The 27992-nt window shown below is 59.0% G+C and overlaps 1 protein-coding gene across 1 annotated transcript; it reads right to left on the bottom strand.

Moving 5' to 3' along the window:
* Positions 1 to 1379: 1379 nt before the first annotated feature.
* VPS9D1 (VPS9 domain containing 1) lies at positions 1380 to 27938 on the bottom strand. Its single transcript, XM_032764217.2, has 15 exons — positions 27851 to 27938; positions 26528 to 26603; positions 23976 to 24068; positions 23186 to 23342; positions 22260 to 22371; positions 21265 to 21327; positions 20648 to 20700; positions 19629 to 19716; positions 19053 to 19138; positions 18174 to 18649; positions 17191 to 17320; positions 16268 to 16476; positions 14651 to 14735; positions 10011 to 10115; positions 1380 to 4702 (listed from the first exon to the last, which is right to left on the bottom strand). Exons 2-15 carry the CDS (start codon positions 26592 to 26594, stop codon positions 4609 to 4611), a joined length of 1818 nt encoding a protein of 605 aa, XP_032620108.1. The 5' UTR covers positions 26595 to 26603; positions 27851 to 27938; the 3' UTR covers positions 1380 to 4608.
* Positions 27939 to 27992: the final 54 nt, after the last annotated feature.

Below are 27992 nucleotides of genomic sequence, written 5' to 3' on the forward strand. Positions count from 1 at the left end.
CTCGCAGTACAGCTCAAGCAGCTGCTTGGGAAACCTGAGTGAGTGCACAGAGCATGAAGTGAAGGGCCGGATAGCCCCCTGCTGCTACAGGGCCCACGGGCAAGATGCAGGGAGGGACGGGGCCATGGGCCCACACCTCCATGGCCATGTGCCTGATGCGGGCTGGCATGTTTACTCCGCCGCCGAGTGCTCCTTCGCAGCCCGCCCCACTCCAGGAGCGGTGAGCATTGTCAGTAGCACATTCACGCCTGCCAGGTCACATCAGCATCAGGCTCCAGCCCTGAGCTCAGCTCCCCCTTCACATTGGCACAGCGCTGGCCCTGTCAGCCTGAAGCCCGTTGCCAAGCCCAGCCAATGCTGGATGCCCCGGGGGAAGGAGGGCAGTCTCTGGAACACCCCCCCGCCAGCAGCCCTATCCCCCAGTGGCGGGACTTTTCCTTCCTGAGTCCACCTGGGCGCCAGCTTCTTCCATGAGCAGGAGGAGCAAGACTCCTGCTCACCCTAGCCTTGCTGATCTCACCCTGGTGCTCCTGGCAATGTCTAAGCCCGCCTTTAACTCTTGCTAAGCTACTTGCCTCTAACATCCTGTAGCAGTGAGTTCCATGGGTCATGTGCAAAAATATTTCCTTGTATCCTGCACTCCCTGTTCACATCCCTGAGTTACAGCACAAGGCAATTGAGAGCCTGGCTGGCTCCCTGCCGGACAGATCCCAGGGCTATTGCCTTCTCTCCCCACCTCAGCTCTTTGCAGACGAGGCACCAAAGCCAGGCAAAGGACTCCAGGTGAGGCTATAGAAAGCTTCACGGTAGCACTGTAGTCGCCTCCACGTTAGGCTCTAGCTTTTTCCTAGCACAGATTGGTCTGCCTGCCCCAAGGCTTTGCTGCTCACCACCAGGGACAGGCTGCAGCTTCACCTCCCCACACCCAGCCCGGCCCCACTTTGAGCTCAGTCCTCCCGCTGCTGCCAAGACAGGGATGCTCTTGTCCCATTTCTTCCCCACTGGAGCCACTCAGCGATCCCCAGGAATCTCCTCGCTGCCAGGCAAGGAGCTTCCCAGCAGGGAGTTCTCAACACACCTCTGGCTGCACCTGGCAAGCGAGCACCCCCTGCTCTGTAGCGGCAAGCATCTCCTCTGCCAGCACCCAGGTGGCTGCTAAAGGGAACTCAGTGCCAGCCTGCCACCTCCTCTAGCTACAGGACCAGCACAGCCATGAGCTAAAGGGGGATGGGGGCTTTGCCTCCCACACCCACTCCATCCTTTGCTTCTCCAGGGCAGCTCCCCAGGGTCAGTCACGATAGAGCTGGGGCTGCAGCTCCTTCCCTGCTTCTGAAGTCATGGCCTGGAACTCAGGCGAGGAACCAGCACTGACACACCTGTGGGTGTGGGGAGCAGCGTTTATTACAGTACAATCCCTCCACCGTAAAACAAAGCAGCCTTGAAAGAGAGAGAGTAGAGTGGTGAATGGCAGGGACAGAACACACCCGGTTATACACACAGCCACCGGCCAGCTCAACCTTCAACAGCTAGAGAAGGTGGCTTTGAAACAGAAGAAATCTCCTTTTTGGGAGCCCAAAGAACATGCTGAGTGGAGGTTCCCATTGCAGGGAAGAGAGTGATGGGCAGGTCCCATTGCTCCCTGCCCTCCTGTGTAGGGCAGCTGCCAGATGAGTACAGATCAGCCATTGCTACGGCTGAGCACGGTGCAAAGGCCCCAACCAACTGGAGCGTGGCCCAGCTCTCCCCACACCCAAGCCCAGGGCTCTATGGAGGGAAACAGCTGCCCCAGTCCTACCATCCAGCCCCAAGACACACGTGGCTCTGCTGCTCTCATGAGCTCTCAGGAATCCAGGCCCCGGGAGCTGCCATGGAAGTTCCTGGACGGAGTGAAGCAGATTGGCCCATTGGGTGAGCTCAGCAGTGCCAAGTGCACGAGTTCTAAGCTCACAATCACCTAGAACAGGTGGTGGTGGGAAAGGTGCAATGGGTGACAGAAAGGCCAAGTTAGTCTAACCAAGAGGCCTATTGCTGTAACTCAAGGATTGTGTTAAGATCCTGCTGGGTGAACAAGAGACGTGTGCACCCAGCAATCACGAGAACCAAAACTGGCGTGTAGGAAACTAGGCCTAACTGGCAGACAAAATAACAAGGGGATGAGTTATTCTGCCCACCACTCCCTTGGGGGGGGTCCTTAAAGAGACAGTGGGGAGAAAAATTAGCTACTGGAGTAAGCTTCACCATCCTGGCTGCCACTCCGTCTCCTGGGACCCTGGGCATTCGTCACCCTAATCCTGAGAGAGGTCCTGACCGGGCCAGAAAGAGGGACCCAGATGACGTCAACACCTCTTCCAGCACCAGGGTAACCCACACCTGGGATGTGAGAATTCATCTCCTTCCTCCCCCTAGGTCCTTTCGCTTCCCCACCTTAGTTCTTCTTTCCTCACCCTCCCCTCCGGCTTAGCTGGTTGAGACTGTATATTCTGCACACCGCTGGGAGCAGAGAGGCAGCTAAAAGCAGCGCCCTGCCCAGCCCAAAGCTGGAATGAGTTTGCTGGGGCTCACCGGAGCTGGGCAGCCCGTGTGCCGTGCCAGTGTTTTTCCACCAGCGAGGTTAACAGAAGTCAGCACCAGAGACAGAGGTTGCATTGTCTCTTTGCTGTTCCTTTCCCTCCCCTTCTGTGTGTGTTCGTCTTGTCTTGTCTCCTTAGGAAACAGAACAGGAATAACAACGACAGCTGCACCCAGCTCACTCCTCCTTTCCCCAGCAGGACAGTTCTCATTGGCCGCGAGACTGGCAGAGGGGGGTTCCAGCTAAAATCTCTCCAGCTATAGGGACAGCAAACAGGGTGTTGTTAACATGAAAATCCTATTTAACACTTCCCAGGGCAAGGCTTTATCTGCTTTTCCTTGTCTCGTCTCTTTAACACAAGGTCCGAAGGATTTTCAGGGTTGTTTGCCATGGTGCGAAGAAGGCCGAGGTCTCCGTATACCAAACCCAGACCTCGTTTGACACTGCTTAGAGTTGGACAGCGACAGGGTCTGTTAACACCCATGACTCTTTGGGTCCTGCTATTCCATCGAAATTAATACAAGCCCCTTTTACTCTGCACAGCTTGCATCCCCACACCCCCGGAAGATCACAGCTCTCCCAGCCATGCCCAGGGCAGTGCCACCAATCTCCCTGAGCCCGAAGGGGGCAGGGATGGCCAGGACATTTCTCCTGGGGGACACACTGGGTTCTTCACTCACCTCCCCATTGACAGGCACCGCGGCCGGCTCGAACACCCTCTCCAAGGAGGATTTCAAGTAACTCCAGCAGATCCAGTAGTTTTTCACTGCCAGGGATTTTGCCCCATGGTCAGTAGCATTTAAAGCTCCAGCTGAAATGAGCCCAGTAGCTGAGGCAGTGGAAATCGCTGCCCTGCATCCCTAGCTCCCATGGGCACAGCACTCCCCAGCCTGGGGGGTAGTAGTGCCACACCCCTGCCCCCCCAGCCATTGTCTGGTCAGAACTGAGCATCTGTGCAGAGTCACGGAGAACAAACACACAGGTTCCGCCCAACTCTCCTCTGGAACTGGAACATGCTGCCCCCCACCCCAGACACACACTAGCCTCTGGCTCCACCGCCAAGCGCTGTGCACAGACGCTAGCACCGCATTAGCTGGCAGAATCAGACTCCAGCACCCACCCAGAACAGGCTCCAGAGGCAGCCTACAGGGCTCCTTGGGGAGCAGCTGAAATGAGACGGGTGCTGAGACACAGTATCACAGCCGCTCTTTCTCTCTCTCTTTCTCACACACTTTAAATACACAGTTCAAACGCTGGCGCAGCCTGGGGGGCGGGCGAGCAGGCGCTACAGCCGCAGGGAGCATGGTGCTGATGCCCAACAGCAGCTTCTGGCAGCACACGGTCAATGTCCCTTAGAGGATAAAACCGTCCGTGCTGGAAGCTGCAGTGCCCAGGGACCCTGCAGTGGCCACACAGGCAACATTCGAGACGAGGAGTCACAAAGCTGGGGCCTGTTTCAGGCTTCCCTCCCCAACAGCCAACACTCGCTCTGGCCAGGCCTGGTGGCCCCTAAGGAGACCCTGTGCTCAGCTCAAAGCCCTCCCTAGATCCAGCAAGGTCAGCTGTCCAGCGGAGAGCCCTCCAGGGGACGGCAGGACAGTAATCGCCTGCTGCAGCCCCACCTCCCCGTCCCTGTGCTCCAGGGGGAGGCTGCAGGAAGCCCCACACAAAAGCAGCAAAGACAGGCTCCTAAAAAGCATCAAGACAGGTCCTAACAACAGCAGTCACTGGTCGAATCCTGTCAGCAGCTTGTTCTCCCCTCGCTCCGCAGGGGTTACAGTTAGCAGGACAGGCGCAGAGCAACCCAAGCAGCAACCCCGGGTCACTGCCACCCCAAAACATTGCACAAAACATGCCCTGCCCTTCACAGCAGGCAGGACAAAGGGGTAGGGAACGGGGGGAATGTCTGGGCCTTTCTCTTCAAGTCGGGCCCCAGGTAATGCCTCCGGAAGACGTGTGTCAGCTGCATCTCCCAGCCGAGGGGGGTTTGAGTGATCAGGGCGGAGCCCATCTGCTCAGCAGGCGGATGTGAAGCCCCATTACTTCACCATGGCTTCTCTGTGCAAGGACTCCACATAGGATAGTGCGCTCTGCAGGGAGGTCAGGCAGTACCCCTCCTCTCCGATCAGGTACCTGGCACAGAAACAAGAGAGATCAGGGCACCCCGAAAGCCACAGGGAGGGATTTCAATCAGTAGCATGACCTACCTTGGAGACAACCCCACCCCATCTCCTAGTGGGGCATGCACCACCCGCCTGGTCATGCAGACAGCTCTAACCCCTTTCCACTGCGAGTTCTGAGCCTCCCCGGCATGCACTAACCGCCTCGCTACGCCTGTCCCACCCGTGGACACAGAGGCAGCAACTTGTCCAAGGGCAGTGATAGTGTAAGCTCAGTCTTCCCCTCTCTTTCCCAGACCGCTGGCCTCCACCTTACCCCGGCGGCGAGTGCTCTGGGATAGAGCAATTATAGGGCTCTGCTTGAAAAATAAACCCATTAAAATTAAATCTGAAATTGACAACCTAGGGTAAGGCCACAATTTATCATCATCTGTTACAATCATTTACGTTAAATGCAATATGAAGCAATACGTGTCTGCTGCCAAGTTTTAAAGACAGTCAAAGCCCTGAACTGGAGGAAGTCCCTGGAGCCTGAATTTGTGGAAGGGCTAAACTAGCTTTTGACAGAAGCGGCCTCTTCTGCAGGTGCAGAGAGAATACTGTCTTCATGTCAGTTTATTTAACTCATTCAGTTCAGTGACTAGCTCATTCAAAGTTAAGAAACCAGCCAGGACTGAAAAAGCAGGAAAGCTTGTTTTCCTCTTCTGTTCTCTGAAAAAAACTAGGCATGAGAGGATGTGATCTACTAGTTCTATCATCCTACAAGACACAACAACCAGAAACAATCTCTTGAGTTTACTAGCACAGACAGTACTTCCTTTGTGTAACAAATCTGTTAGTTTAAAAAGTTGATCAAAACACGTTTTGCATTTCAAATAACTTTTCTTATGTCTCCCAAACTGTTGCGGAAGTTCTACTAAATTAAAAAAAAAATAATTAAATGCTGGTTTTGTGCATTTTTAATTGAATTTGAATTTCTATCCAAACAGAACTTGACACAAATCACAAGTAAAATATTTATCATCCAGTAAAGCAGAAATGTATCACTCACCATTTTCTAGCAATGAAAAATTAAGAATCTCAATGAATGCAAGTTAAGCTACGTAAGTGCTTAAATAAATGTTTCTAGATTCAGTGCATTCTCCTGATTAGTGAAAAGCTGGACCCAATGTAGTGTAAAGGCTATATTTAACTGCAAATCAGCGTGTTTTAACTGTTACCAACCAGTGAGAATCAACTTTTCTTTAGGAAAATAACTAAAAGTACAGATACAAAACATGATTAAAATCTGTGATTTAAATCAATTCTCCCTGAGAGTAGGGCCTGTTCCCGCCAACAGGGAATCCTGCAAAGTCAGAGGGTTTTGGAAGGATGGGAACCCTGAATCTCAAATGCCTCAGTGGGGACAAGTCACTGGAACACTCTCAAGGAGGCATCATCAGCCACCTTCGGATGCAGCCCTGTCAGTGCCCCAGATCCTTTTGAGTTGTGTCCTTTGAGCCCACCAATTCCCCTCTTCCACTGCCAGGGCCTGTTCTCCCAACCCCCTTCTGCACACGACAAGCCAAACAGCTGCTGCCAAAGGCCTGGGGAGACCAGTGAGAGCATGAGGGGGATTAAAGCCCCCCCATTTTGCAGCCCCTTTGATTGCAAGGCCCCCATCCTGAGGAGCCGGTTTGAGTCTCTTCACGTTTGATTGGCGCTAATAGGATCACAAGGATGGCTCAGTAGGAACAGGCCAGAGCTTCTGCTGCAGCTTGGCGGCCTGCCTGGAACCTTGACCGCACAGAGCCAGAGCCTGCTGGGTTAGTGCTCAGGGCTGGGCAGCAGGACATGAGAAGGAGTGAGGATGCCATGCTGCTCACAGAAATCCACTGTTCTGCTTTCCCAGGGCCACCAGCAGCTTTGTCCCCTCCCTCCCCTGCCCGCCACACCAAGAAAGCACCGTTAACTCCTTGGGACCTGGGGTCCCCCTGCCACTCCCCACCAAGTACATGGCCCAATTGGGTACAGGGCACCTGGTCGGGCAGCTACCTCAGCCCAGGGCTCCCAGCCTCTCAGGGAACCGCCAGCCCCTCTCACGTGATGTTCCAGCCCAGCACAAGACATACCACCCTTGCCAAGGGGCACATCTCCCCTGGCAAGAGGGCAAGCAAACCCCTGGGCACGCCAAGGGGGCCAGGGCCCCATGGGGGGGGGCGCTACTTCCCTCCCAGCATAACCCCTGGTGTGGAGCTCTCAGCTGGCTGCTGAGAAAGGGGCCAGCAGCCGTACTGGGCCAGATCAGCCCAGTTCCCCCCAGCCGCCCACTCTAGGGGGCCGACGAAGCTCGTTCAGTTTCAAACTTGCTGTGACAGCTCCCTGGCCAAGCCGAGGGGCCTGGCCTCGGCCAGCGGCTCTGCCTGGCCCTGGGGCAGCCCAACGGCTCGCTCTGGCTTCGTCAGACACTTAACGCCAACATTAGAAGTGGCAGCCAGACTCGGGCTCTAACATTAGCTCTGCACTGACTCGCTGGGTCTGCAGGGGAGGCCCTGCCCCTCAGTCCCCACCCATGTCCTGGGGACAGGGACATCAGGCTCCACCGTGTCTGAAGTGCTCTGGGAGCCACAGCTAGCGACTGTCCCCAGCAGGGCCGGCAGCAAGAGACCAACCAGTGGCTCCCCACTGGCTGTGGGGGCGGAGACCGGGCCTGGGGGTCAGAGCAGGGTTTGCATGCTAGGTCTCCACCACCCCAGGACAGCCAGCCTGGCTCCCACCACTCTATCCCACAGCACTGGCCAGGGCTGCGAAGGGAATCTTACTGATCAAACCACAGGACCCTGAGGGCAGGGCCGCCCCAAGCACGTGCTTCATTTGCTGGTGCCCAGAGCCAGCCCTACTGAAGGGTCCAAACTGGCTCCCGGGAACCCCTGGGGCCACACCGTGTGAATCCAGCCAAACCAGCTGCCCCATGCAGAAACCCCTCCTCGCCCCTGGGTCTAGGTGGGCAAAGGTCTGCAGGCACCGAGGCTGCCTGAGGAGGGCGCTCTCTTGGATCTCAGCATGCAGGGAGCAGCCACCACACAGATGTGGCCACACTGAAGGGGGGATTGAAAATCTGATCTGCAGATAGGAGTGGGAGGGGGCTTCGCAGGGGCGACAAATGGCTGGTTTCAGCCCTGTGAAAGCAGCAGTGCAGGGGGCTGAGGGGCCAATGAGCCAGAAGGGCCCCTCCAGGAGCAGCTCTTGGGCTCACACTGCTGAGCTCCCTCTCAAACACATCCCAGGCTGCCCCGTGCTCATCTCAGCCGCCTGTTGTACCATCAGGGCTCAGCCAGGCCCTGCCAGCTGCAGCCGGGCTGCCCACCTCGCCCAGACACTCCCGCCTTGCTCAGACGTGTTACACGTCAGGGCGTGGCAGCAGATTGCTGGCTCAGCTGGGCTGTGGAAAGCAGGGTGTGAGCGGGGAGGCAGCGGGCTGGTTTGCACAGAGCTTGTCATATTTCTAAGGCCTCTGGCTCGCGCCGCCTTTGTCAACACAATATGCCACTGGCACTGACAGGGTCAATGCTCCTCTCTCCTCACCATGGGATTCCTGAGGGGAACGGGCAGTTGGAGGGAGCCTCATCCGCATAAGCAGCTCCTCTAACCACTCAGAGCAGCTGCAAGGTGGCAAGGCAGGCCCAGCCTCCCGCCGGACTTCGGAGACTCCCCTCCCCAGTGCTCAGAGGGTGCAGGGAGTGGGACCAATGGGGTTAGGGTGCTACTTTGGGGAATGGAGGCACTAACCTGAGGGTTAGAGCACTTATCTGGGGTCACCTAAGAGCCTGTGGCAGGGATCAGAACTGAACCCACATCTGCTGAGTCCCAGCCCAATGCCCTACCCACAAGGACACCCCAGCTGTGCCCTGGGGCAGGCTCAGTCTAGGGAGCCGGGCAGCAGAGATGCGGTCACCTCTCAGGGCGAGCAGCAGCAGCTCTGCAGTCTAAGCACCTTGAGGTGCCAGCCACACAAATCTCAGGCTACACAGGGGAGCCCAGGGCACTGCGGGGCGAAGGAACCCGAGCATTGCAGGAGGGGATGCTGTCAAGTACCCGGCACTGACCTGGTGGCCCAGCCTGCAGCTAGAGGATGCTGTGTGAAAGGAGCCAGAGCCCAAACGGAGCTGTCACTAAAGAGCCCTTGGCTAGAGCTGGCACAAAGTTACCCGCTGGAAAGTGCTGATTTCATGGAATCGAAACATTCTGCAGGAAAGTGTCCATTCCAACAGCCAGCTTTCCACGACTGCCCACGACGGCAGCCCACCTGCCCAGCTCCCTGCCAACCAGGCTCCCTCTGTCCCCATGCTCCTGGGTCTGCAGCAGCTCCAGAGGGAGTATGGCATACGGGATGACCACGGAGCCAGGCACAGAAATCCTTGAAAAAACTCCAGTTTGGTGCTTCCAATCCAGACTCAATTTGGACGGGTCCGTCCCACAGAGAATCTCGCACCCAGCACCTTGGTCCAATCTGGAACCAAACACTTGCTTTGAAATGTGAAATATTCACAGGATGGAAGTTGCGGTTCCAGGACAGCTCTGCCCACGGCACTTTTTGGTGGCGTGGCCACAGCACCCAGCCCAGTCCCTCTGCCTCAGTTCTCCCTGCAGCTTCATGGAGAAGGGCAGGCGAGAGCTAGATCCAGTCCTGTATTGTGATGGGTTCTGCTAAATCTCTTTAAAGTGCTGCCCTCTCCTGGAGGGAAGCAATTGCTACGTAGCTGGATGCTCGAGGGGGGTGACAGGCATCATCACAGCTGCAGGAGAGAAGAGGCCACTGACCCCAGACACCCCAGGCACTGACTGCTGCTGTGGATGGGGGGAATCCAGTGCATGGTGAAGCCATCGGCAAATCTCCAGGGGTCTCGCTGGGAATCAGTACCGGGGGAAAGGCAAAGCAGCGCAGGAGAGGGGAACTGTGGGTGGTGCCCCACTCTGGTCAGCATCCTGGCTGAACGAGTGAAGTTGGTGAAGGGCAGGAAGTATCTGGTGCCAGGTTCCCAAATACCATAACCTTCCCATACTGGCATTTCCCACCCTCCCCGGCCCCGCTCCGGTGCCAGCCCCTTCCCAGCTGCCACAGGAGGTGGGCCAGCTCACCCACTCACTGGCCTATCGCCTGCTGGAATGGGGCCCAGAGAAGCCACCTCCAGCATCTGGCACAGAACAGCCAGGCGTTAACTGCTCAGAAATGCAGAGTTGGCTTTATTTAGTCCGGAATGGGTGGTGCACAGAGCCACCAGCACCAAAGGAACTGAGTCAGCAGGAGGAATCCTCGTCCCGTCCCCCCGCCCCATTCCTACCCTTCGTGGATAAACTCCTCCAGCGCCGCACATTCCGCCACTAGCTGGGGGAGGTTACTCTTCAGCACCACGTAGGCCAGGATGGGCAAGAGGTCATCGGCACCACTGCAGGGAGCACAGGTCACAATCAGGTTACTCCCCCGAAGGAGCTGAGACATCCCCCCCTACCTGGCAGGTCCTTCTCCGGCTGGCAGAGGGTTTGCTGCAGTGCCCATTGCCATCGACTCTAGGAGGAATGTTAGTGCATAAATCAATTCCAGGCAGAAGCAGGAGGCCTGCCGGGAGCCTGTGTGCTACAGCTGGTCACCGGCAGGAGAGGGGGCCTGGCCAAGGGGCAGCAGGACAGGGAAGGTAACTTACCAGCCCTAAGGGTAGCGGGATTCTCCCCACAGGAGATCCAGACCCAGAGCACTGACTTTGCAAGACAAGGACAGGAGCAGCATGGCCCAGCAGAGGCCTGGTGTGTCTGCCTCTGCCAACAGCTCCCTGCGTGACTGCAGGACGTCACCTCCCTTCCCCTGCCTCAGTTTCCCTGTCTGGGGAGACTATTCACCTTCCTCCCAAAGGTGCTGCGAGATGCGCTGGCTTGCCAGTGCTTCGTGATCCCCAGGAGACGGGACCAGAGAAGGATAACACAAGATTCAGTCTCCCCAAGCACCAACGCTGCCAGCTCAGTCTGGAAACGCAGCCATCCGGGGTTTCTGTTCCCTGCGCCATCGCCAGCAGAGACTCAGAACGCAGGGGCAGAACAGAGCCCAGCAGAAACCCGAGCAGGCACGACAGAGGCAGAGGTGCTGGACCGAGGGGTGCAGCTGCACCCCTGGCTTGAAGTGGTTTCCATCACATCCAGGGTTTAGTTTGGTTCAGTGGCTCTCAGGCCCTGCACTGCACACACTGTTCCAGCCCCATGGACAGAGGGAAGGCTTGGGGAGTAGAGATCGGCTGGGCCAATGGGCCTTTTCCCAGCACAGCCCATGCCTGTCACTTCAAAGCAGCAGTCAGTACCCAGGCTAGCAAGGGCACAAGAGGTGTCCCTGCCGATACCAGGCAGCTCCAAGCAAGCTGAACCAATGGTTCCCGTCAGGCTGGACAGCGGCTGATCTGCGGTGGATGCCTCAGGAGCAGCTGGCGTCCAGTTTCAATGTTTCTAGTTTGGCATCTGTGTCCCTACACTAGGTGTGAAGGCCCCGGACAGGTGAATCACCAGGGCTTGGCAGGCAGCAGTGACACATTCCCTGGGTAACTGCCAGCGGGCTCCATTCCATCCCAGCACTCACCGCTCTGCTGTCCTCTGCCCCGGGACAGTGAGTCAGGGTTACATGGGAACAGATTTCACTTCAAAACCCCCTTTCCATTGGGCTGGAATGGCACCAAGCGGGTGCCCACAGGGCAGCGGGGCAGGACTGAGGGCGCTGGCTGAGAGGAAAGGGGGCCCAGGGCTGGAATGGTGCCAAGCGGGTGCCCACAGGGCAGTGGGGCAGGACTGAGGGTGCTGGCTGAGAGGAGACGGGGCCCAGGGCTGGAATGGTGCCAAGCAGGTGCCCACGGGGTAGTGGGGCAGGACTGAGGGGTGCTGGCCGAGAGGGGGCACAGGGCTGGAATGGCACCAAGCGAGTGCCCACAGGGCAGGACTGAGGGGTGCTGGCCAAGAGGAGAGGGGACCACAGCTGGAATGGCGCCAAGCGGGTGCCCACAGGGCAGGACTGAGGGGCGCTGGCCGAGAGAGGGGGCCCAGGGATGGAATGCCGCCAAGCGGGTGCCCATGGGGGAGGACTGAGAGGTACTGGCCGAGAGGAGAGGGGGCCCAGGGCTGGAACGGCAGAAGTGCTATGGGTTGGACAAGGGGCTGGGCAGAGCATGCCTAGGAAGCGTATGCTGACACCTATGGCTCTTCCGCTAGCAGACTCTCTGAGGAGCACGGATACCTGCTCTCAGATGCAGACGCCAGCACTGGGCAGCCTTCACTGTCCCTGCCCCAGACACTGAGCTGGAAGAAAGCTGAGCCCAGGCCCTGCCCACAGCCCTGGGAGTCTCGTGGAGAGCAGCGGGGTTTGGAAGCCCCCCAGCGAGTCTCTCAGCTCCTAGGGGCTGCAGTGCAGGGCCCTGAGCTAACCGGCCCTTAGCTGGGGGGAGGGGCAGGAGCTACCCACCAGGCACTGCGGGGTGGGTAGGGGTCAGACATCCCCAGGTAACAAAGGATTAATGAACAGCAAAAGCTGAACACGCTGGCTAGGGCCCCTGGGGCACGCCAAGCATGGGCAGCAATAATCAGGATCAGTCACTGACAAGCCATCCCAGGAAGGAGCCCCCCCCCCGGTTTCCATCAGCTGCACGTGCTTCAGTTCTCAGCAGGAGGCACAGAACAGCCTCCAGGGTCAGAGACGACACCAGGTCCCCGAAGAACACAGACCGCCGAAGGAGGCCAGCCTGACGGCAGCAGGCAGGCCCGCCCGCGGGGGTGCGTGGAACCAGAAGAAAGGCACAGACAGGGCAAACATACTCCCTGCCCCACAGCATCGGGCCAGCTCAGTGCAGCACAATGATGCCCACAGGCCCCAGAAGATGCTTCGGGATCATTCATCTCCCAAGAGCTGGGCTGCCCCAGACAACGCAGGAGGATCCCCTAAGAAGCCAGGCATAGAGTGGAACCTGGGGAACAAGAGGAGCAAGGCAGCTGCCCGGGGCTCCAGTAACCACAGCCCAGCAGAAAGGGCGTCCTGCTGCATCAGCTGCCAGGGTTTTGTACCATGCGAAGGGGGGCTGAGGTGGGGGGCGGGGGAGACACAGAAGCTGCACCATGAAGCAGGAGGGTGCCACCTACAGGCTGCACTGGGAAAGGACGGAGCTCGGCCACAATGGCTTGGACGGGAGCCTCGGGCCGGCTGCGCTCAGGGCGCTCGCACCTGGCTGGTTGGCAGAGCTCCCCACTGCCTCACCCAGCTGTACGGCCCCAGCCCAGCGCGGCCAAGAACCAGGCCTGGCCCGGCTCTCACTTCTGCTACTTCCAGGAGAGCAGTGAGGACTGGGGGAGGCTGCGGGCCCCTTCCACTTCCAGCGGGTCACTGCCGTTCAGCCCAGCCTCGGGGGCTCCCAAGGGAGCGGGGGGCGGTGCCGTGGCTGAACATCCGTTCTGCTCAGCTTCCTGGTCCCCCAGGCCCGGACCCCAAGGGTTCCATCCAGCCGTCTCCGGGGCAGAGATGTAAATGCATTCCAGGATACGCCCTGGCAGGAGACTGTCCCCCATCAACCGGCACGGTCAGAACCCCGCTCCGCTCCATGGACTCTGCCATGGGGTGCCTCGACCCAGAGGGCCCTGGGCTGTGTGCAGCACGGGGGTTGGAAAGCTGGCTTCTCCTCTCCCCACTGGAACTGGAGGGCCGGGTTTTGAAGCATAGGTTGGACAAGTCTGGGGACACGTGGCCCTGCCTCAGAGTGGTGGGCTGGCCTGGATAACCTCTCCAGCTCCCTTCCAGCCCGACACAGGGAGCAGAAGGGGACAGAGCCCTCGCTGGGCAGGGGTCTGTGCCACACACCATCAGGTTGCCAGCTTTCCGAGGTGGGCAGCCTTGGAAGAGGAGCTGAGCAGGAACTGCGAGCTGGGGACGGCCAGAGGAAGTTGGGGATGGGGGCGGGGGCAGCGCTAAGCAGGACCAGCCGGGCCAAGCTGCAGCAGGGCAGCTGCCGAGAGTGACCCATTTTACACGACTAGCGAGCTAAGGAGGGAAAACAGCCCGGCAGTGAGTGTCAGGGAGTCTCCTCCCCACTGCCGGGGGCTGTAGCCCCTCACAGCCGGGCACCTTGGCCTGGTGTTCCTCGCTGCCCCCTCACTTTATGAGGAGTTTGCACCTTTGTTTGAAATGTCCCAGTCCAAACTCTCGGCAGAAGCTGCTGCTATCACTGCCTCTCCCTGCCCCTGCCCATCTCGAACAAGGCAGCTGAGTGACTGGCCTGTCTCCTTCCTTCCACTTTAATGCCTTTGACAGGCCTCATGCACTCCCCCTCCCCAGAGAGCTGCTGCTGGAGCGAGCCTGCTGGACGTCTGCGGCCTGCTGGGACTTACATCCTTGCTCTCACTCCCGTCTCCCGCTGGCTGGCTAAGTCCAAGGGACAGAATTGAAGCTCACTAATTGCCAGCCCTGGCCCAGCGATTCCCTGCCACAGCCCAGGCTCAGCAGGAGAAGTCGCATGGGGAGAGGCGCTGTCTGAAGCTATCCGTCAAGGCCCAGCTCCAGCTCCGCCACGGCCGCCTGGCTGACAGGCAGGATCTGGCTTCCCAGATGCAGCCCAGAGACAAGGGTGAGCCACCGGGAACCCGCCACAGAATCAGGTTGCCTGGCAGGAAGGAGGCAGCCCCAGAAGAGAGTAACACCCCCAAGCAGCTCTCCAGGAGCAATCTCCTGCAGGCAGGGACCTGGGCTCCTCACTTGCTGGGGGAGTGTCTGGTGTGAACCCACCACGTTCCTCCAGCCCTGGGGGTGTACAGAGCTCTGGGGCCTCAGATGCCCCCCAACTCCTCTCCACTGATGTTAGTTTCTACCGCCCCCCCATCCCCCTGGTCTTCTCCTCCAGCTGGGCTCAATGTCCTGCCACCATGCATCCATCTCCGGTGCATGTCCCCAGGTGAGTCAAGCTGCACTCACATGGCCGCAGACGCGGGCTGGGGCTGGCTCTCCCGGGCAGCGCAGTACTCCTCGGCGCACTCGCAGATCACACGAAGGGCTCGCACTGCAAGTCACAAACCACAGAGCGTTAGTGACAACGTGCATGAGCGGCTCGTACTGCAGCGGGAGGTGAGGGTGGCTCTCTCAGGCCATGCTCGGGCCCAAAGCAGACCCCTTGCGTTTGCACCAGGGATCGATGATTAGCAGCCCATATCTCTTCCCACCCCTGGCTAAGAGGGGATGGCTACTGTATGGGACCTCGAGCACCCAGGTCTTCAAACAGATTGTCTCACGGTCACCTCCTCTCCTGCTCCCCACCACACAAGCTGGCCCGTTCACCATCACAGCTTGTTCCCTGACTCTCCGAAGTACTTCGATGGCCCCAGCGTCTGAGCACTTGGCAACCTCAAACAGATTTACCCTCCCCGCCTCGTGCCATTATCCCTATGGCTGGTGGAGCTAAGTGACATGCCCAAGGTCCCTCAGGGAATCTGTGGCAGAGCAAGGAACTGAACCCGGGTCTCCCAAGTGCCCGAACCACAGGGCCACCTGTCCCTCCTCTCTACCATCCCTGTGGCAACTCAAGCCATTGCTGCCACAGGGGAGATCACTAGGGAAGGAGTCCATGTGTTTCTGGTTTCTTTGAGGGTGGTTTTGCAGACAGAAATGAGGAGCAGCCGATACCATGTAACCAAACAGCTCTCTGCTCCTCCCAGCAAGCAGCGTGGGACCTCTAGACAGCTGGTTAGAGAAGGGGACCGGGGGATAGGGCTCCCAGGTTCTATTTTCAACTGCCCTGAGCAAGTCAGTCTCACGCTGTGCCTCCTGCTGGCTCCCTGCGAGCTGGTGCTAGTGCCGACCAAACGCACTGCAGTCTCCAGACGGAGAAAAGGCCTGGGAAGGGTTAAAGCTGCTGGCTGCCCAACGCAAAGCCAGGCCAGCCAGACTCCTCACTGGTTGATTCCTGGCTGGCAAGGTTTTGTATCCTGATCCTGGCTTGGAGCACGGACTCCCGGCGAAGGGAGCATCAGGGACAGGCCCAGAAAGGAACGGAGCAGAGCTTTGCTGCCTAGAGCCGCAATCACAGCCTACGGCTGCCTTGGGTAGAGAGGCTCAAACTGCTGGACGGTAATGGCGCAACAAGAGAATATAGATGCACAAAGTAAAGACAGACGGTTGAGATGAGCCAAATGAGGGATGGGGGTGAGGACAGGAGATCTCTGCTCTTGAGAGGGGCAGCCTCTGACTAAGATCCCAAGTCACGGGGCTGAAAGCAGCTCTCATACAGCGGCCCCCCCTCACCAGAGAGAAGAGCAGAAACAAGTAAATCACAGTGGCTCTTTCCTTCTCTAGTGCGTCCTTCCATTGAAGGGTCTTGTGGGGGAAACCGAGGCACATACTCGGGGCATGATTTTGCCCAAGGTCACAGAGGAAATCAGTGGCAGAGCAGAGAATAGACCCCGGGTGTTCGGGGCTCTCCTACCCTAAACAGACCCACTCCTGAAAAATCAACTGACAAGTTTATAAAAAACAAACCAAACGAGCCAGGTTCCTGGGGTGCCCCTGCCTACACCCCCGAGTAAGAGTGAGCCTCACCAATGCACTCCAGCTTCCTCTGTGGGCAGCTCTCCAGAAGGATCAGCCCCAGCTCCTGCACCGCCGTGCTGTAAGGGTAGGAACCTGCTGCGTGGCCGTTGCTGGCCTGGGGGAAGAGGTTAGCGGAGACTCCTATTTCCGAAGGGGGCATGTTCCTGTGGCGCTCCATGCTCCTGGACAGGGCCACCTCCCGGGCCTGGTAGACCCTCCTGCGGGGTGCAGAGCAGAAAGCAGGTGGAATGCACAGCAGCGCACTGTCTTCCCAGAGTCCTGCCAAATCCTGCCCACAAGCACTTCGCGGCCATGGGGCTGGGGAGCCTACGGGCTGGGTTCTTCCTGCCCTACACTAGCCTGGTGCCACCCCACACCAGCCAGGCCCCACAATGGCACTGCCACACACATGCCAACTGCTCCACTCACATGGGAGCCAGGCATGGCCTAGAAAACCAGGCGCATCTGACCTCTGCCAGCCAAGTGCTGCCCTGGTATCCACTAGGAGCCTGCAGGCTGCTCCGAATTCACACAGGGAGGGGAGAGGCTGCAGCCACCCTGACCTTTAATACAAGAGCAATGTCTGCCAGGAGCACTGGGCCCCGCCTGCCGTGCTCCACGCCAATGCACAGACACACGTGGACGGGTTCAAACCCCACAGCCCAGCTGCTTGCTCCCCGCTGTCTGTGGGAAAGGGATCAGCAGCCCCACCGGAGCCACCACTGACCTTTCCACGGCTCCACACGCAGAGCAACACACTAGCACCAAGAACTCAGTCTGGAGAACTGGACTCTCTCCAGTAGAACCTGACAGGTGGGTAAAGCCTTGGGCCTCGGCTCCCACATGCAGCATCCCTTCCCATGCCCCGTGCTCTGCCATCCCACACCAGCGGAGCCCAGGGCAAGGCCAGAGGGGCAGGAGAGCCGCGGTACCTGTAGAGGGCCAGCAGGGGAGCCCAGAGGGGCGAGAAGAAGGCTTCCTCAATGCGCGCCAGGCACTGGTCCTTGGAGGAGGCGGTGTTCAGGCCCTCAAAAGCCAGCAGGGTCAGGGAGAGCAGCCTGTCTGGGGAGGAAGTGTTACGGGCAGCACTCTGGGTCAGGCCCTCTAAGCACTGCCGGCCCGTAGAGCAAGCATCTCCTGAAGGCGCTGATAGTGAGAGTGGGGCGGGGCCCGGCAATGCACGCTGTGTCTGCATGTGTTCGTTATGGAGGAGCAACACTCTGCCACTTGCCTGCCCGGGATAGAGCCAGGAGCCTGCAACAATCCGACCTGGGAGGGCAGGGGCAGGTGAGCAGGAAGCAGACATGTCACAGCGGAGCCAGGAGGTGGCTTGCTGGCCCCCAGTCCTACCAGCATGACAGCAGCGGCTCCCAGGAGCCCACCACCGCAGGTGCCAGAAACGCTAGGAGAACCTGGCACAACTGCCTCACTCGCTCGGCCTCCTCCGACCCCCACGTGGGGAAGCGCAGGGAGCTTCACCCCACGGCTGAAGGGCCAGGCAGCCCATGCTGCCTTCTGTGGATCTTCCGAAGGGGACTCTGCCCAGCTGAGAACCAAGGAGGAGCCCCACAGCAGGGGCACCCAGCACCGGCAGGCCACGTTCTCACCCTCCCGACAGGCTCCAGCTCCAAGAGCGTGGAGCAGGACAGAGCAGTGCATGCTGGGACACAGCACAGGCTGTTAGGTCTATGGGCGCTGGGTATGCACTGATCGGGAGGACACGCTGGGTAACTGAGAGGTGAATGGGCCCAGCACTTTGGGTTATCTTCATGGCTGTGGCACTACTCCCCCTCCCACACGACAAAGCCCTGGAGGGAACAATCCACGGGACCCTGTCTCTCTCACTAGGATACCCAGTCCTCATGTGACTGTCACATGGGCCCATCACTCACACCTCTCCCCACACGCCCCTCACCCACTGAGTTGTGAATGTCCTTCACGATGGCTTTCAGCTGCTCCTGCAGAGAGGCCTCCATCTCAGCTGCAGCCTGGGGCTCCGCTGGGGGGCCAGTGGGCCAGGTCTCGGACGCTGCCAGGAACCGTTCCAGGTCCTCAAAGGAGCCCTCTCGGTCAGCCAGGCAGGCAGGCGCCTCTTCCTGCGGGCTGCCCTTTGTCCCCAGGCCCTCGCTCAGGGGCGGCGTGGACAGGCTGTGTCCCAAGTTCACCTTGTTCTCCTGGACGGAGGCCATGCAGTACAAGCTCTGGGAGGACCTCAGTCTCCGGCCCCCAGGCGCTGGGGTCAATAGTCCCTCAGCATCCAGTGAGAGGGAGGAGAAGCCCCTGGAAGCAGTGCTGAGGTCAGCAAGGTTCTGGCTCACGAAGGGGTACAGTCTGCTGTAGATCACATGCTGGAGCTTCTTCAACAGCTGGGAAATGGGGTGCTCGGGGAAGCTAGAAGCAAAGGGCAGATGCTCACTACAGGGAGGGGAGAGGAGCCAGGCCTCACCTGGGGCGCGCTGCCAGGACAACGGGAGCTGCAGACCACGTGGCGGGGAGCACAGCACCACGCCAGGGCTATGAGCCTCAGCAGGATCCTCCCCGCACCTCCCTCCAGGGGCAGGGCAGAGTTTGGTGGCCAAGTGCACGGCACTCCCAGGCAAGCCCCTCCTGTCACTGTCTGGGCAGCCACCCCCTCTGCCTAGGGCCAGGAGAGCCAAGGAGCAACTCAGCAGGACATGGCACCCAGCCACCTGCACGTTCTCAGCCACCTGGCACCCCCCAGCGCAGAGCCTTGGCTGGGGGAGGGGAGAGGAGGGGCCCTTCAGCCCGTGTCAGCTCTCCTGCTAGCTGCTACCTGAGGAGGTGGGAGATGAGGCCGGACACCAGAGACAGATCTGTCGGGTTCTTCTTCAGCTTGGCTTTCCAGAGCTTCGGCCACTCCTGGGGAGACAGCAGCAGAGAACAGTTGAGGCCGAGGCTCTCAGCGGGGGAGCCCTGGACAAGGCCACCCCAAAAGATAACTGACTCCTCCCAGCCAGCAAAGCTCCCAGCATTCCCAACCGCCCAGCAAAGCCATGGCCCCCCCAGCACTGCTGCCCAGACGCAGTCAAACAGCAGGGAGGCCTGTGCCCTCTCAACTGCTGGAGCCAAGCAGCAGTACCATTTCCTCTCCTGCCACCATTGCCAGAGACCAGAATACCTGCATCAGGGCTGGGCACTTTCTGCCACTCCCAGCACAGCCTGGCCTCGCTGGGGCTAGCTCCCAGCTCTGTCCCCTTCCGACCGACCCAGGGCAGATGGCTTGTGGCGCAGCAGGCAGGCATCAAGGGCCGCGCGCCAGGGAACAGGGTCCAGCCGGCTCCTGCACGCTCCAGGGGAGGGACAGTGACCAGCCAGTCACTTCCCAGGGTGCTGCCGCACCGGTACTCACATGGTCCTGCTCGTACTCCAGGATGGCAGCATAGAGTGCCCTCTGCTCCTGCTCCTCGGGGGTGAGGGCGATGCTGCTGGAGAACCTCCTGCCCAAGAGAGACCACAGGGCAGGGTGAGAGACCCGGTGCTGCCCTTCTGTCTGGAGCCAGGGCTGGGTGCCACCCATATGGGCGGGAGAGCAGACTGCAGGACACCAGCTCTAGCAATACCCAGAGCAGACACCTCGAGAGCCCAGCCAGCTCTGGCCGCAATGCAATGACCCAGCCAAATGGGAACAGGCGTCTGGAAACGGGGCTGCTCACCTGCAGAACAGTATTGCAACACCCTGCACCTGAAGGCTGGGCCCCGAGCAGCGCTCAGAGGGGAAGGGAAAGGAGCACCAGGAGGTCACAGGCAGTATGTTGCACACAGGCCATAAGTTTCGGATCCAACCTGAGCGCCCAGGGCTGAGCCCCAGCATATGCTGCCATGCCAGATCACTTTAGCTGCGTGTGTGCCTTCACTGGAGCTAGGATGGGGCAGGCACAAGTGTGTTGGGGGTGTGCGGGCACACGAGGGCACGCCCAGTAGCGTGTCTGACTCAGCTCTGCTTGCTGTAGGGCACAGTGGCAGTTGGCAGCAGTTGGGAACCCAAACAAGACAGGGCTGGAGAAGCTGCTGGATGCTGGTTTGGAAGGACGCTGATGACAGTCTTGTGGACTCACACCCCTCTCCCAGCGCTCCCAGAACCCTGCTCCCACTGGAGGGAGCTACAGGATGGGCGAGCACGTGGGGTAATGACGTGCAAACAAGAACATCCATAATCCCTCTCTGCCCTGCCACAAACAAGCAGCCTTTCCTCACCGAGCCCCTGGGGCCAGCTGAGGGGAGCCAGGAAGTGGGAGTTCTCCCCATCAGGGGGGTCATTTAACCAACAGAAGCTTTGCTGTTTCCTTTCCTCACCCACCACAGCTGGGTCTCCCACCCCAGAAAGGCCTCCGGACAAGGGGCCCTTCCCTGAGCCCTGGTCTTGCTCACCTGTTGGCAGCTTCCTGCAGCCGCAGCCTGCGCTCCTCCATCTTCCTCTGAAGCTGGGGCAAGTTGAGTCAAGGCTCCACAGTTGTCTCTACCCAGCCAGCCATGGCCATGCACAGGGGCAGGGCTTCTCCTGCAACTACCGGCTGCAGCTCGGCACAGCCAGCTTCAGAGGCACATGCCTCTGGCCAGGGGCTCAACAAAGAGTGTGCACAGAGGCAATCACAGCAAACGTCATTCAGCACCTGGCAGAACCCAGAACCCCATGACCCACCGATACCCCAGTGCAGCCCTGCATGGAGAGGGGGCAGACATGACTGCTTCTCAGTGACAGGGCTGAGGGCGCCCTGGGGGAATTGAGCAGCTCCCCATCCCTTTAGAGCAGCCCAGGCTGGGACACGCTGCCGACACCCTCAGGAGACACAAGCAGTCGATGCACTGGTAGCAGCAGTTGTCTCTTTGGCATTAGTGCTGCTGCTGTTACATCTAAGAGGTGCCATTTCCCTGGCCCTTCCCCTGGGATTCAGACTAGGTGGTGACCCTCTGTGCCAAGAACTGAATTTCTCCTCTGCTGCGCTTGGGGAGCCCTGACTGCCGCCGGGGCAGGATGGGAAGGATACTGTTTCCTCCCGGGCTTTGGCAATCACCAGGTTCTCCATCATCTGCCGCTGGAGGGACAGCGTCTGCAAAGCAGAGACAGGCCTCGCTGGCAATCCCACAAGCTCGCTGCGACCTCTACCTCATCAGAATGTCAGCCCTGTGCACTGCAGAGTGCTGGGGCAGAGCACGGGCCGGGCCGGGCCAGGCCATCCCTCGTGTCCAGCATGCTCGGAAAGGAACCGTCTGCACCCGAGAAACGCCCAAACTTCTCCACATGCTCCCAGAGCCCGACGTGGCTCGGGGATGGCCGGGAATGCAGGGCACTCTGGGTAAGGACATGCAAATGAGAGCACCTGGTGGTGGCACTCCTAAAGCCCAGGCCCAGGGCCACACAGCTGGTGGGGCAGGCCCCTCTTCAGCTCCACGGGGCTGTGGCAGCCACTTGGAAACCAAGCTTATTTACATGCCACTACCCAGAATGCTCTGAGGCAGGAGCAACTGCAGGCTATTCCGAAGTGGGGGGGAAGGAATGGTCCTCTGGTTTTATCCCCCATTATGTCTGGGTTCTGCTGGTCCATGATCCCCTTCCAGCTCCCGCACCCGACAGCAGGATGCTGTAGGTGCCAGGGGAAACCCCTGGGCCATCCCCACACTGGGAAGCCCAGTTTCTCTAAGGAGCAGGAGTGGCCATCCCAGCCGTGCTATCCAGCAGCTGACACCCATCCTCCTGCAGCTAAGACCAACCCAGCAGCACCTGTTAAACACGGCTCTCCCGATGCCACAGCCGGAGGAGCCTGGCTCCCAGGCAGCAGGGACCAGTGCACCAGAGATCTGGACTCCAGCACTCCGCTCTCACAGAGCCTCCGGCTGGCAGCTGTACCCTGGGGAAAGCACAGAGGATGTGCCATGAAGGGACTGCCCGTCCCATGCTTCACGCTGGGAGGCTTCCTGTGCAGCCTGGCTGGGCTCCAGCTTCCACCCGGATCCTTGCCCGCGCCAGGGGGTCTCCACTTGCCAGGGAAGTCTTCTGCACAGCCTGGCTGGGGTTCAGCCGTGCCATCCGGGCCTCGTAAGCAGCTCTCAGCTTCTGGTTCTGCAGCGAAGCCTCCTCCAGAGGGGTGAGCTCCCTGCGAGGACACAAGAGCTGCGAAGTTACCCTGGGAGAGGAAGGACGTCCCGGCAAGGGCTGGCCCCACACTGAGTGTGAGACCTGGATCAGCCCTGCCCAGATCAAGAAGCTGCAGCAAGAGACAATCCTGAGTCTCTCTTCACCCATATTCTGGCCCAACTTGGACAGGCTCGAAGGCCACACAATTCTTCCCTTCTTTGCCTGGCACAGCAGCACCCTGAACCAGGAACCTCCGTCTTCTCTTCCACCAGGGAGGAAACTAATCCCAGCAGGAGGGGCTCACGGAGCGACACCTCATCTCCCGATCCCGTGCCCGAGGTCCTGCCCCTCAGCATCACTGCTGGGCTCCACGCAGGCAGCTGGAATCAGGTGGCTCAGCGTGGGCAGAATGGCCTGGACCAAAGAGCTCCCCCTGCCAAGCTGCCTCAGGCCTGAACGTCTGGGAGCCTTGGCCAAAGGGCTGACATCTGAGGAGGCTGCTAGAAACCCAGCACCCAGATCCTCCTGAGAGGCAAGACACAAAACTGGGGGAGCCCAGAGCTCTGCAGGGAAGTCCTGAGCATGGTCCGGAGCTTCCAGAGGTCTCGGCAGGCAGCATCCAACCCCTTGGCCAACCGCCATCTGCCAGCCTGAAACAGGAGCACAGCTAGTGGAGAGGAGGGAACCTCCCTACTTGGGTCAAGCTGGCACTATGGCACATGGTTGCATTGGGAGGGGATGGCTCTTCACTCCGCATGCCGTGCCCCCCAGCCTGCAGCCTCCGGAGGGCTGGGGAGACTCCACAACGCATGCCCCAGGTCCACCTCACTTACTTTTTAGTGCCCTGAGCTTTGGTGATCTGCAGCTTCTGGAAGATCTCTGGGGGGAGGAAGGGAGACAGCTTCCCCCCTTCATCCGAGAAGACCCTGCGGTGCCTGGAGATGGGAGCAGGGCTGAGGCCCGTCTCGTGGGCCGCTGGCTTCACCTTCCCTGGGGTTGGGGGAAAAAAGGGTCAAAGCAAGTGCTTTGTTTAGAAGTTACTACAAGCAGTGAAGGCTGGCAGGGAAACCTGGGGCTCCTGAGTGCCTCAGAGCAGCAGGGCCAGGCAAGCCAGCCTGAGCCCCTTTGTGCACCCAGAGGCCTCCACAATGGGCACCTGAACCAGACACTGGCAGGGATCTGCTGGCTCGATGCCTCCCAGGTCTCAGCACCAGAGGTGAGGGAAGCAGGCAATGCTGCATTCCTGCTAGGGAAGCCAGCACCAGTCTCCCCTCCCTGGGGACTCTGCCTCCAAAGGCTCCAAGGTCCTGTTGCGTGGGGAGGTGGAGAATCAATGAAACCCACCCCCTCCCTCCCACTCCTACAGATACAGGTCAGCCTCCTCCTGCTGCCACTCCCCTGACCTCAGCTGGGGGCGCGGCAGCTGGCCAGCCTGGGCCATAACATTCATGCTCAGTCAGTAGCCTATGCGGTGGCTCTGCAACAAGGAGTGTGTCTGCCGGAGAGAGGCCCCCAGCTCCCAGAGGCAAGAAGCAGGTGCTTTGAGCCTCAAGAATCCTCCTTCCCCAGAGCTCAGCCCAGCAGGCCGTGTCCCGCCTGGCCCTGCGGCCGGGGGCAACTCACCAAGCACAGCGGCACTGGACTTGGCTCGCTCCAAGCACTGCTCGGCGAGCTTCAGCATCTTTGGGGTGTCGGGCAGCACGACGTCGCTCGCACCTGGCACAGGCAAGAGGCGGGGTCACTGGGTGTCCTTTCCCAGACAGGAAGGTGCTGGGGGGAGTTTGACCCACCCAGGCCTCCAGCTGGCACCGCTTTCCCAGCAGGCTGCTTTGTGTTATAACCAATGGGCAGGGACAGCTTGTCCTCTACCCTACCCTCCTCCTTGGCCAGCCGGGACACAGGGCCCTGCCTCAAGGGAAGTGTTCCCTGAGCACTGCAGCCTGCCTTTCTCCAGGGCCTTCTAAAACAAGAGACTTTCCAAGCTGGGCCCTCCGCCGGACGCAGTGCAGCCTCCAGCAGCCCTCGCCAATGCCGTCTAACAGGGCCCCAGAGCATTCTGGGTCCAACATACTGCAGGAGGCAGCCAGGGAGGCTGCACCCTTTCTTTCCTGGCTGCAGAGTGTCCCAGGTGCTCTGCTGACAGACTCGGAGGGTAGAACAGAACCTCAGAGTTATGAAATGACCAGTCAACCGCACCCTGCACTTGGAATGGAAGTATGCAATCAGCCAGCAGAGGCAAATAAATGCAAACACTACATAGAACAGGAGTACCTGTGGCACCTCAGAGACTCCTGTTCTTTTTGCGGATACAGACCAATGCGGCTGCTACTCTGAAACCTGTACAGAACAGTCCGGTGTTCAACAGAAACTACTAAAAATAAAAGGAAAGTTTAAAAAAAGATTTTGACAGGGTAAGGAAACTGTTTCTGTGCTTGTTTCATTTAAATGCAGCCTTTTTCTTCTGTCTAGTAAAGTTTCAAAGCTGTATTAAGTCAAGATTCAGAGTTACAAACATTTCAGAGTTACGGCCAGCATCCATCCCTCTGGGGTTCAGCTGGATTTGCTGATCCATTCGCTCAGACTGCGGCTACGTGAAGGACGAATACGGTTATCCGTGTTCCGGCACAGAGGCAGCCAACAATGTGAAATAGCTCCTCGTCCCTTTAGTCCTTGGCACATGCACGCAGTCAGATGGTGCACAGACCGGCTGCACTACACAAGGCCTGTCTGAAAGCCCTCAGCTGTGCAGCGGCCCCCAGGCCATGAAGGAAAACGAATGTTTCAGGGCTGTGAAGCCGCAGGAGAGCGAGGGAAAAGCAGCCCAGCACCTGCTTTTCACCATGGAAGTGGCAAGTCTGGTGGTTACTGTTGGAAATTTTTGCTGGACACTGCCTGCTAGTGGGAATTTTCAGAGTCAGCAGTTTCCTTCCACCAAGGGCTCTCCTGCGTGCACGTGAGTAGAGAGCAACACCACAGATAGTTAAGGGTTAATGCCTCTTTTACCTGCAAAGGGTTAAGAAGCTCAGTATACCTGGCTGACACCTGAACAGAGGACCAATAAGGGGACAAGATACTTTCAAATCTTGGTGGCGGGAAGTCTTTCTTTGTGCTCTTTGTTTTGGGGGTTGTTCGCTCTTGGGACTAAGAGGGACCAGACGTCAATCCAGGCTCTCCACATCTTTCTGAACCAGTCACTCATGTTTCAAACTTGTAAGTAACAGCCAGGGAAGGCGGGTTAGTCTTATTTTTGTTTTCTCAACTTGTAAATGTCCTTTTTTGCTGAGAGGATTTTACTTCTGTTTGCTGTAACTTTGAACCTAAGGCTAGAGGGGGTTTCTCTGGGCTATATGAATTTGATTACCCTGTAAAGAATTTTCCATCCTGATTTTACAGAGATGATTTTTACCTTTCTTCTTTAATTAAAAGCTTTCTTTTTAAGAACCTGATTGATTTTTCCTTGTTTTAAGATCCAAGGGGATTGGATCTGGACTCACCAGGGATTGGTGAGGGGAAAGGAGGGGGATGGTTAATTTCTCCTTGTTTTAAGATCCAAGGGGTTTGGATCTGTGTTCACCAGGGAATTGGTGAAGTCCCTCAAGGCCACCCAGGGAGGGGAGAATTTTGGGGGGACAGGAAGTGCTCCAGACACTGACTTCTGGATGGTGGCAGTGTACCAGACCTAAGCTAGTAATTAAGCTTAGAAGTGTCCATGCAGGTCCCCACATTTGTACCCTAAAGTTCAGAGTGGGGAAGGAACCTTGACAGTGACTGTACATCATCCGCTGCCCACCCCCACACAATCCCTGCCACTTTCTAGGGGCTGGAGGAATGAAGGCAGCTGGGACTGGAGCACAGAGACAGCTACTGGGTACCAGAGAGCTGTCCCAGCGCGGCTGTATTTCATTAGAGAGTTGTGCAGCACTCCTCACACAGCTCACTTTTACAGTAATTAAACAATCAAAACAACCCCTAAGGCCCAAAGATCTGAACTGTGGGTTAAGACACAGAGCCCCACCCCTGCTGAGGCAGAATCCCAGGCTGGGGGTTCTTGCAGCATTACAGCTTTTAATCTCTGGAGACTCCCCCCAACTATCCGGGGGTGCATCCAGGGAGGTAACCAGGCAGTGACCCACCCTTCGGGGGATGGGAGAAAACAACACAAAGCTGTTTTGTACCTTTCGCTGCTGTTGCTTCCTCCAACAGCGCCTGGGAAATGTAGCTGATGCTCTTCAGGTACTCCATGTAGGCCTCCTATCCAGCAGAAGGGACAGAGAAGTGGGGGGCTCAGAAGCAGCTGGTTCTACCAAGTTCACCTTTACCAAGCACCATCTGCCCCACCCATTCACCCAGAAATCAGAGCCACGGAACCTGCAGCCTTGACCCACTCGGCAGCTGAGCTCCCCGCTGAAGCACATCAAAGGAACCCAGAGAGCGCTCTGGGGGGCCTCCTTTGGGAGAGAGACTGGGGGAGGTGGCGAGTCGCCTCACCTCGGTCTTGCAGGGTTCTGTACAGCACCACCACTGTGGAATCTAAGGATTCACCTCTTCTCCCCGCAGCTCCTAGAGACCCTCGCGTGGTCACTTCTTGCCCCAGGCACTAGGAGCACACTGCATCTTGCAGCGGGCACCAGAGAGACACTGAGCTGCAGACCCTGCAGCGGGTTCGCATGGGGGCCCTGGATAATGAGTGCTGAGAAGGCCTTCCAATTCCTCCTGGAGAAACTGTCCCCCAGTGTGGAATGCTCCCAACACCCCCAGCATCTGGAAGGCTCTGTGTGATGTGGAACCTGGGGGTCACGCGAGTCCAGCATCCTATCCCGTCGTCTATCCACACGCCCTGCACAGACTAACACAGAGAGCGGACAGCGAGTGCCCAGGGCTCTGTGCAGGGCTGGAGCTGGGCGTGGGGAGAGGATGGCAGGCCCCAGACCATGCCTCCCACGTGATTACCTTGATGTGGGGCTGGAGGGAAGGCTGCCCTAGTTGCTCTGCCTTACAGGGAAGTCATTGTGGAACATCAGTACTGGGGTAACACCTACGAGCCCAAGACTCTGGTAAGGCAGTGCACTGGGGGAGCCCTGGATACTGGGCTGGATGCACCCCCCCCCCCGGGAGGGGTCACCAGCTAGGGGCTGTTATAGGAGCCTGTGGCCCTGCCCCACTCGGCGCCGCCAACACAACCAGGCCCAGGCGCCCTCCTCCTGCCCGGAAGGGAAAGCCCAGCCCAGCGCCCCCGTGCAATCCCGCCCTGTGTCGTGGGCCCCCTCCCGGGCTCCAGGGCTGCTGTCCCCGAGCCCCCAGCAGCGGGCCCCGGCCCGACACATCCCCGCCTCCAGCCTGGACACGGGGGGTGGGAATGGGGGGTGTGGACCAGCGCCCCCCCGAGCACTCGAGGCTGCCCCCAGCTGCGTGCCAGCGCTGAGCACAAGGCCCCTCCCACGCGGGGCACCTCGCGGCCCACGCACGGGACACGGGACGCGCCGCCCGGCCCCGCTCACCCGCGGCCGGTTCCCGGTGTCCAGCTCGATCGCCCCGGGCCGCCAGCTTCATGGCAGTTTTTGCCGCGGCTTCGCCGCCCCGTCCCCGGCCTAGCGCCACTAGTTCGGGCCGGGCCGGCGGCCGTTGCGGACTCCTCCGCAT

This window comes from Chelonoidis abingdonii, chromosome 19 (genome assembly GCF_003597395.2).
Source record: "Chelonoidis abingdonii isolate Lonesome George chromosome 19, CheloAbing_2.0, whole genome shotgun sequence".
Taxonomy (NCBI): Eukaryota; Metazoa; Chordata; order Testudines; family Testudinidae; genus Chelonoidis; species Chelonoidis abingdonii.

Bases quoted from the DNA above. Each gene is read 5' to 3' on its own strand.
- VPS9D1 (XM_032764217.2), bottom strand. From the start codon at position 26,594: ATGGAGTACCTGAAGAGCATCAGCTACATTTCCCAGGCGCTGTTGGAG. The intron at 19,717-20,647 runs GTGAGCAAGACC...TCTCTTGGGCAG, and splicing joins CTGCAGGAAGCTGCCAACAG to GAGGTTCTCCAGCAGCATCG. The intron at 4,703-10,010 runs GTAGGAATGGGG...TTTCTGTGCCAG, and splicing joins GAGGAGTTTATCCACGAAGG to GTACCTGATCGGAGAGGAGG.